Genomic DNA, 8,848 nt, shown 5'->3' with positions numbered 1-8,848 from the left:
AAACAAATATCGGGAGTACAATGATATTGAAGGATGTCCGTCATGTGCCAGATCTTCATCTAAACCTAATATCAGGTATAGCTCTTGACAAACAGGGCTATGAAAGTTATTTCGGAAAAAACACATAGAAATTGCTGAAAGGGGTTATAATTCTCGCTCGAGGACATATTTGTGGCAACTTATATAAAACTCATTTGAAGGTATATTCAAACAGCCTTAATGTTATGGAAAAAGATGCATCTCAAAACCTGTGGCACCAGAGACTCGGTCACATGAGTGAAAAGGGGATATCAATTCTAATGAAAAAGCAGCTTATCAGAATGGACAAGAACGCTGCTTTAGACCCTTGTAATCATTGCTTATTCGGAAAGCAACATAGAGTCTCTTTTACATTTTCTTCAACCAGAAAATCAGAGTTACTCAGTCTGGTACACTTTGATATTTGTGGTCCCATGGAGGAGAAATCACTTGGCGGCAATAGGTATTTTCTGACTTTCATTGATGATGCTTCTCGAAAGGTGTGGGTGTACTTCTTAAAGACAAAGGACCAGGTTTTTGATTATTTCAAGATATTTCATGCCATGGTAGAGCGTGAAACGGGAAAGAAATTAAAATGCCTTCGCTCAAATAATGGAGGCGAGTATACTTCCAAGGAGTTCGATTCTTATTGCAAGGGACAAGGGATTCGGCATGAAAAGACGGTTCCACGCACCCCACAACACAATGGAGTAGCCGAGAGAATGAACCGGACTATTATGGAAAGAGTCAGAAGTATGATCAGTATGACAACGCTGCCTAAGCCATTCAGGGGAGAAGTTGTTCGCACCGCCTGCTACCTAATCAACCGGTCACCATCAGCCCCGTTGAATTTTGAGGTTCCAGAGAAAATATGGTCTGGTAAGAATCCCTCATATTCTCACTTAAGGGTATTCGGTTGTTTAGCACATGCACATGTATCCAAGGAGCTCAGGAAGAAGCTTGATGGTAGAACTATACCATGTATCTTCATAGGCTATGGAGATGAAGAATTTGGGTATAGATTATGGGATCCAATACAGAAGACGGTGATCAGAAGTAGGGATGTTGTATTCCACGAAAACCAGACAATTGAAGACATTGAAAAGCCCACAATGTCTTATGAAAGAGGTTCCAGTGCCCAAAAAGTTGGTCCAGATCCACTACCATTGCAGTTTGACACAAATAGCATGGGGGAGCATGAAGCAGTACCAGAAGCAGAACAGGAGGATGTTTGGCAGGGGGAGGCACAAACCCCTCAGGAAACTACAGAACCATCACAGGGGAATGATGACGGTACACCTCCTGAAGCTAATAATCAACAACCTCGTCGATCTGAACGAGGTCAGATTCCATCAACTCGATACCCAAAAACCGAGTATATTCTACTTTCTGAAGATGGAGAACCAGAGAGTTTCCATGAAGCTATATCTCATAAGGATAAAGAAAAATGGCTGCAAACAATGACCGAAGAGATGAACTCTTTACAGAAAAACAACACTTATGAGATTGTGAAACTTCCACAAGGAAAGAAGGTACTGAAGAGTAAATGGGTATTCAAGCTCAAGAAAGATGGCAAAGGAAAGGTGGTGAAGCACAAAGCCCGGTTAGTAGTCAAAGGATTCCTACAGAAAAAGGGAATTGACTTTGATGAAATATTTTCACCAGTTGTAAAATTGACTTCAATCCGCATCATCCTTGGATTGGTAGCCAGTTTGAATTTGGAGCTTGAACAAATGGATGTCAAGACAGCATTTCTTCATGGTGATCTAAATGAAGAAATCTATATGGAGCAGCCGGAAGGTTTTGAGGTTTCAGGAAAAGAAAACCTCGTCTATAAGCTTACGAAAAGTTTATATGGCCTAAAGCAAGCACCGAGGCAGTGGTACAAAAAGTTTGACTCATTTATGGTAAGTCAAGGATATAAAAGGACTGTTGCAAATCAGTGTGTTTACATTTAGAGATTTTCGGATGGCAATTTTGTTGTACTTTTACTTTATGTAGACGACATGTTGATCGTCGGACAAGATGCAACAAAAATTAGACAGTTGAAGAAAGAACTCTCTAAGTCCTTTGAAATGAAAGACTTAGGTCCGGCTCAACATATTTTGGGATTGCAGATAACTCGAGATAGGAGAAACAAGAAGTTATGGCTATCTCAAGAAAATTATATTGAACGGGTGATCAAACGGTTCAACATTTAGCCAATAAAAGTCAACTTTCCGTTGCTCAATTTGCTATTGTTTTGTCAATGACTTTGCTCTTCAGGCGTGTTAATTGAATGAAAACATGGTTTGTCAAATTGGTAGACCCCAAGATAATAGATAAGCAGTTTGAAAGGGAACTTTTGCGATGTGCGCGTGTTGGACTATTATGTGTTCAAGAATATGTAAAAGATGGATATAATTGTATCCATGGTTTTGTCTATGCTCGCTACCGAAATTTCTGATCTACCAAATCCTGAACAATATTTACAACAAGACTATATAAATGAGGCGAGTCATAATCACTTATTTGGAGAAAAATATTTTCAACGATTCAAGGTAACAAACCACTATATAGAATAACAATTCTAAATAGATGTCATCACTCATCAGGGAAAAATAAAAATTTCTGACTTTTAATGAAATAAAAAGAAAGGAAAAATAAAAATTTGATCACTATCTTATACTTAGAGTATATAGCTTTTACATGGATGAGAGACACCCTTCCTTGCCCAAATTTTTTTTACAGAATCACAGGTATCAAATGCACAAGAAATACTCAGAAATACAGTACGCGTAGAGTTAGAAGCCAAAATGGCCACTAAAGAAATCATTTAAGACACAGGCCCAACAATTAATTGACAACTGATTGAAAAGTAAACTGAAGAGAAATATATACGTATTAAATTTTAAGTATTAATACAACTTATTTTCGTGGCTAAAAAGTAAAAACAAAAAAAAAAGGGTGGGGGGTCATCCTTGAAGTTCTCAGCTCTTACATTTCAAATGATCGACTGAACCTGTTGGCAGAAAATAGGATGAGCTTATCTCTGTTTTGTCATCTCTTACTTTGTTGTTTTTATGAAGTTTTTTCCAGCGCCAGTGCCTCAGATACCATTAGCAGTAGTGCACCCGTGAGAGACTCGGAAACTATATTTTCCAGAGGCAGAAGATTTAAACTGGGATTTTTCAGCCCTGGGAATTCTGCAAATCGTTATGTAGGTATTATGTTTAACCTACCATCACCAACACCAACTGTAGTATGGGTAGCTAACAGAGACAAACCTTTACATGATTCTAATGGAATACTCACAATATCAGAAGATGGGAATCTTGTAATCTTGAATGGACAGAAGCAGATTGTTTGGTCATCCAGTGTTTCAAACTCTATAAGGAATTCAACCGCCGGGCTCTTGGACACTGGCAACTTAGTCCTGAAAGACAGCTCAAATGGGAGAGTTCTATGGGAAAGTTTTCAATACCCTACAGATTCTCTCTTACCGTTGATGAAAATGGGGATTAATAAGTTTACTAACACGACGACTTTCCTGAAATCATGGAGAAGTCCTGATGATCCATCCATCGGGAGTTTCTCAGCTGGAATTCAACCTCAATACCTTCCCCAGGCTTTTATTTGGAACAATAGCTCTCCTTACTGGCGTAGTGGTCCATGGAATAAACAGATCTACATCGGATTACCAGAAATGAAATCTTTTTATGACTCTGGTGTTGACCTTGTAGCTGATAATGCAGGCACCGCATACCAAATTTATACCAACCCAGATCAGTCTTGGATACTCTATTATTCCTTGAATTCCACAGGGTCTTATCAGGAGAAAGTTTGGGATCCAAATAAGAAGGATTGGATGGTAGCATGGGCTAATCCCCGAAGTGAGTGTGATTTTTATGCTAAGTGCGGGCAATTTGGAAGCTGTAACCCTAAGAATTCTCCAAAGTGCAGTTGTATACGAGGGTTTAAGCCGAAAAATGAAGGAGAATGGGGGAAGGGAGATTGGAATGGTGGATGCATCAGAAATACTGCACTGGACTGTGAAAGAAACAAAACTGATGTTGACAAGGGAAAGCAGGATGGGTTTTTGAAGCTGCAGACAATGGGAGTGCCAGATTTTGCAATTTGGGTATCCTCTACAAAAGAAAACTGTGAGAATGATTGCTTGAAAAATTGTTCCTGCATGGCATATTCATACTACACAGGCATAGGTTGTATGCATTGGAATAGAAGCTTAATTGATATTCAAGAATTCTCCACGGATGGGGCGGCTGATTTGTTCATTCGCCTTGCCTACTCTGAACTTGGTAATATACTTCTTTTCAACCTTAAGCTTTTAGTTGTTTAGCTTATGTTATTGGAACAACAAGGTGAGTTGAATTTAATGTCTTCTAGTCTTTGATAAATATGAAAGGGAGCCTTGGCGTAACCGGTAAAGTTGTTGTCATGTGACCAGGAGGTCACGGGTTCGAGCCGTTGAAACAGCCTTTTGCAGAAATATAGGGTAAGGCTGCGTACAATAGATCCTTGTGATCCGGCCCTTCCCGGCCCGGACCCCGCGCATAGCGGGAGTTTAGTGCACCGGGCTGCCCCTTTAGTCTTTGATAAATATAAACAAGAAACTCCTGATACTTTCTACACTCTCAAGAACTGTCTATGACTCATACAAGTTTTGCAGATGCAAATCACAAGAAACGCATCCCTGTAGTTGCAATCACGGTGTCGACGGTCTCGGTAACAGTTACCTTATGTGGATACCTTTTCTGGATATTGTTTACTAAGCATAGAGGTAATTAATCAAATAAGATATCTGATACTAGGGCTTTTACTTTGTAGATCATTTGATTTCTGAATATCCATTCTGAACCAGGAAGGAAGAGAAAAAATGAAGCATTCTTAAGAGAAGCATCTCCAAACTATTACAAGGAAAGCATGATTAAAGATGACATCAACAAAGTCAAAATTGAAGACATGACATTGTACAGCTTTGACATGTTAGCAAATGCAACTGACAAATTTCACTGGGCTAGCAAGCTGGGGCAAGGAGGCTTTGATCCGGTCTACAGAGTAATGTCTCTCGATGCAGCTCTATGTGTTTTGACAAATGAGCAAAATATGGAATAAATTGGATCAATTGTCTGCAGGGAAAATTTCAAGATGGACAAGAAATTGCAGTGAAAAGGCTTTCACAGTCTTCTAGTCAGGGGCTAGAGGAGTTTATGAATGAAGTCGTCTTGATCTCTGGACTACAACATCGTAATCTTGTTAGACTTCTTGGCTGCTGCATAGAGAGAGGGGAAAAGATGTTGGTTTATGATTTCGTGCCGAATAGAAGCTTAGATGCATATATTTTTGGTTAGTGCTTAACTTTCTTTCATTGTTTTTGCGTGTTATTGTTACTTAAGGACTTCCAAAATCAAACAAAAGCTGTACTGTCTTAAGGAAACAAAATCCATCAAACATTTCTTCCTTTTTAGGTTCACACCAGGAAAAGTTCCTTGATTGGAGTAAGAGAGCCATCATTATTGAAGGAACTGGTCGAGGCCTCCTTTACCTTCACAGAGACTCGAGACTACGAATTATTCATAGAGATCTGAAAGCAAGCAACATCCTGTTGGATGAACACCTAAACCCACAAATTTCAGATTTTGGCATGGCGAGGATATTTAGAGGAAATCAAGATCAGGCCAACACAATAAGAGTTGTTGGCACATAGTAAGTTTGGATTGCTTCCTTAATTTTGTCATGGATGAAATGACATGATTAGTTATTGGGTCTCTTTTTTTTATATGTTATGCAGTGGTTACATGTCCCCTGAATATGCAATGCATGGAAGATTCTCAGAAAAATCAGATGTCTACAGCTTTGGAGTGTTGATATTGGAAATTGTCAGTGGAAGGAAGAATTCCAGTTTTTACGACGATGAAGATGAACTGACTCTATTTGCATATGTAAGTTCAGTCTTGCATACTCATGAAGCTTTAATGTCTTTGATTACTTATAAAAAAATGATAAAGAAAGAGAAAAAACACGAAACTTCTGAACAAAAACTTTTCACTGTTTGTCAATGTCTTTGCTCTTCAGGCATGGAAGTTGTGGAAGGAAAACAATATTGTAAAATTGATAGACTCCAAAGTATTTGATCCAAGATTTGAGAAAGAAGTTGTGAGATGTGTACATATTGGATTATTATGTGTTCAAGAATATGCAGAAGATAGGCCAAATGTCTCCACGGTTCTATCAATGCTGACTAGTGACATTGCTGACCTACCTACTCCTAAGCAACCTGCATTTACCGGAGGACGTGGTTCTTCAGAGCAAGGATCTTCTAATAGCCAAGGTTCTGTGAATACTGATTCCATAACTGTAGTGGAACCACGATAGGCTGTAAACGGGGGCGTACCCAGAAGTTTTGTAAGCGTTGTCGAAATATGTAGAAGAACTGGAATATAAATTTGATTATAATACTTTTAAACAAGAAATAGCCTTAATCTAATTGATTTTGTTAAGTCTTAAGTTAGAAAAGGTCTCAAGTTCAATTGTAGTTATCACAATTTTTAACCACAAAGGCTCTCTCAAATATTTGCAAAATAAAAATATGTGCTAGTTGGGGTTTGAACCCTTGATCTGTTAGAGCAAAATCAAGCACATAACCAACACGCCAAGACAAAATTTATGTCATGTAGGTCATTTTTTCCTACTTAACTTTTCGTACACTATTAATAAATATATTTAGTAAAATTTTCCAATGAAGTTGTGTTGCATGACACCACTTCGGCAAGCATGCATCCACCCCTGGCTGTAAAGTTTTCAACAGGCAGGCAAAGATCATTTCTTTCCTTAAATTTGTATCTGTAGCTATTTCTTTTTCGGATGCCTTCCCAAAAATCTGTAATATTTAATCGTTGTGAAAAAAAATCTAAATTTACAACTATGATCAACATTATGTCAAGGAGTTATCTTTCTGACAAAAGGTATTTCTTATGAGTACGATCAAATCTCGAAGTCTAAGGCCCAAAGTTCTTGGGATTCTATCCAATTCCTAGCAACAAAAAAAGGGATGAGCAGCAACATTATTACTGTTTAATTGCAGAATGGTTCCTTCCTATAGCCAAATGCTATACTATACGCAACAAGATAAAGAAGAAATCAAGAAGACAACAAAAACGAAAATACTACACTTATGCATGTAATGAACTAAAAACAGGAACAGGAATCACTTTTAACAATTTCTCAAATTATCCAAAAAAGTATTTTAAAAAAACTCGATTTACTATAAATTTTTAAACAAGATTCTTACATTGAATCTTTAGCCTTGCATTATGAAACTCCTTGGAAAGAAACTAGACTAAGGAAAAAATCATAGATCTGATGAAATCCCATGAATAGTTGATCTACATGTAGCAATTAACAACTTCTAATAATGGCAGTCAAATACTTCAAAATTTTCACGTACTGATGCACGGAACGGTGATGAATGACCAATCCTTTTACCTCTGTTTTTCTAATCTAATTTATAGAAAATTGCAGAGATCATGTGGTGTTATTCTTAATAAATATGGAAAATTTTAGTAATTATAGAAGCTAAGTGAATTGGTGGATTAATCAACATTGGGGAAAAACTATTATGAGAAATTAGGAGGAAAAATGTTGTATCTGCAGTGTTTTAGGCTATATCACTAACAAGAAAAGTGATAATTTTGTGGATGGGATTTTCCGTTTTAGGCTTACAGCACGGTCTTCTTCTTTTTTTTTTTTTTTTTTTTGGTCACACAACCCTTAATTCTAGATTTATGGAAGAATGAGTTCTGCACAATTTCCCCAAGATACAGGATGGATTAGCAAATAGAAAAATACCATGTGATATATATTTTGAGACTCTCAAAATAGACAATTGGGACATTTGGGGAACAATTTTGAATAATATCAAATAGAATTTATTCGATTTATCCAAAATGAAAATTTATCATCCATCTTTAATATGGCCAAACGAATGAATAGAACAAGATAAACAATCTAATTCAAATAGTTTATTTAATATAAATGCTTCTAATATAATCATTTCTAGATGAACGTACACTAAATTTATAAGAAAAGATAATCATTCAAAAGAAAGAAGGTCTTTAACATTGTTTGAATGCATTAAAACAGCCACGAGACGGGTTGTGATAACATTTGATTCACTGACACTGATTTGCAATTGATAAACAGTACCGTCAGGAGTTACATCAGTTCCTCCTGCCATCACTCTTACAAGTCGAAAATTGCTTTTAGCCTCCTTGTTGTGCTCATTCACAGCAAATGTTGCGATTCCCACAACTTTAGGGTCATTTGGGTTTATGGGTTGCTGACCATTAAGGAAATTATGTTTCAGGCCATTCTTTGCAGAGGAAACATGAAAGAAAGTAGAAGCAATAACTAGGACTGAGAGACTTGAGAGGAGGAGAAAGTTGAATTGTATGGCCATTTTTTTTGAGAGGAGGAGAAAGTAGAAGCAAAACTGTCAGATTAGTGATTAAAACCAAGTGTTGTAAGTCTTATTTATAGGAGAAAGTAGTATAAAATTAGTTAGGCGAGGTGAAATTAGATAGGAACAAGGTTAGTATGTTGGTGTTGTAATGGAGCAATTTTGTGCATAATATTCATAACATGACTATGTTTGTAAATGTGAAAAAAGGGAATTTTTTTTAATAATATATATTAACTGAAACTAATTATATATTCTACTAATAAAGGAACTATTATGTGATTCTAATAAATATTTTACTATTTCATGTACATTTAAACTATTTACCCTCCATCCAAATTACGCTAGCTTCCATATTATTCATTGCATCTT

At 36.9% G+C, this 8,848-nt stretch overlaps 2 protein-coding genes across 2 annotated transcripts; one reads left to right on the top strand and one right to left on the bottom strand.

The window, feature by feature from the left end:
• The first annotated feature begins 2,774 nt into the window (after nt 1-2,774).
• On the top strand, nt 2,775-6,490 carry LOC104230121 (G-type lectin S-receptor-like serine/threonine-protein kinase At1g11300). Its single transcript, XM_009782860.2, has 7 exons — nt 2,775-4,316; nt 4,688-4,798; nt 4,880-5,076; nt 5,154-5,364; nt 5,487-5,724; nt 5,810-5,960; nt 6,094-6,490. The coding sequence occupies exons 1-7, from the start codon at nt 3,038-3,040 to the stop codon at nt 6,391-6,393; spliced, it is 2,487 nt and encodes an 828-aa protein (XP_009781162.2). The 5' UTR covers nt 2,775-3,037; the 3' UTR covers nt 6,394-6,490.
• A 1,620-nt stretch (nt 6,491-8,110) lies between these two features.
• On the bottom strand, nt 8,111-8,476 carry LOC104230123 (cysteine proteinase inhibitor 1-like). The gene has a single exon (XM_009782862.1). It carries the CDS (start codon nt 8,474-8,476, stop codon nt 8,111-8,113), a length of 366 nt encoding a protein of 121 aa, XP_009781164.1.
• Nucleotides 8,477-8,848: the final 372 nt, after the last annotated feature.

The sequence above is a fragment of the Nicotiana sylvestris genome, chromosome 2 (assembly GCF_000393655.2).
Source record: "Nicotiana sylvestris chromosome 2, ASM39365v2, whole genome shotgun sequence".
Lineage (NCBI taxonomy): Eukaryota > Viridiplantae > Streptophyta > Magnoliopsida > Solanales > Solanaceae > Nicotiana > Nicotiana sylvestris.
Note: the sequence above shows the minus strand (reverse complement) of the source record. Positions and strands in the feature narration are given on the sequence as shown.

What these genes read in the sequence shown, in the direction of transcription:
- LOC104230121 (XM_009782860.2), top strand. Translation starts at nt 3,038, where the DNA reads ATGAGCTTATCTCTGTTTTGTCATCTCTTACTTTGTTGTTTTTATGAA. An exon ending in ATAAGAGTTGTTGGCACATA is followed by an intron (nt 5,725 to 5,809) that starts GTAAGTTTGGAT and finishes TATGTTATGCAG; the next exon opens with TGGTTACATGTCCCCTGAAT. An exon ending in AACTGACTCTATTTGCATAT is followed by an intron (nt 5,961 to 6,093) that starts GTAAGTTCAGTC and finishes TTTGCTCTTCAG; the next exon opens with GCATGGAAGTTGTGGAAGGA.
- LOC104230123 (XM_009782862.1), bottom strand. Translation starts at nt 8,476, where the DNA reads ATGGCCATACAATTCAACTTTCTCCTCCTCTCAAGTCTCTCAGTCCTA.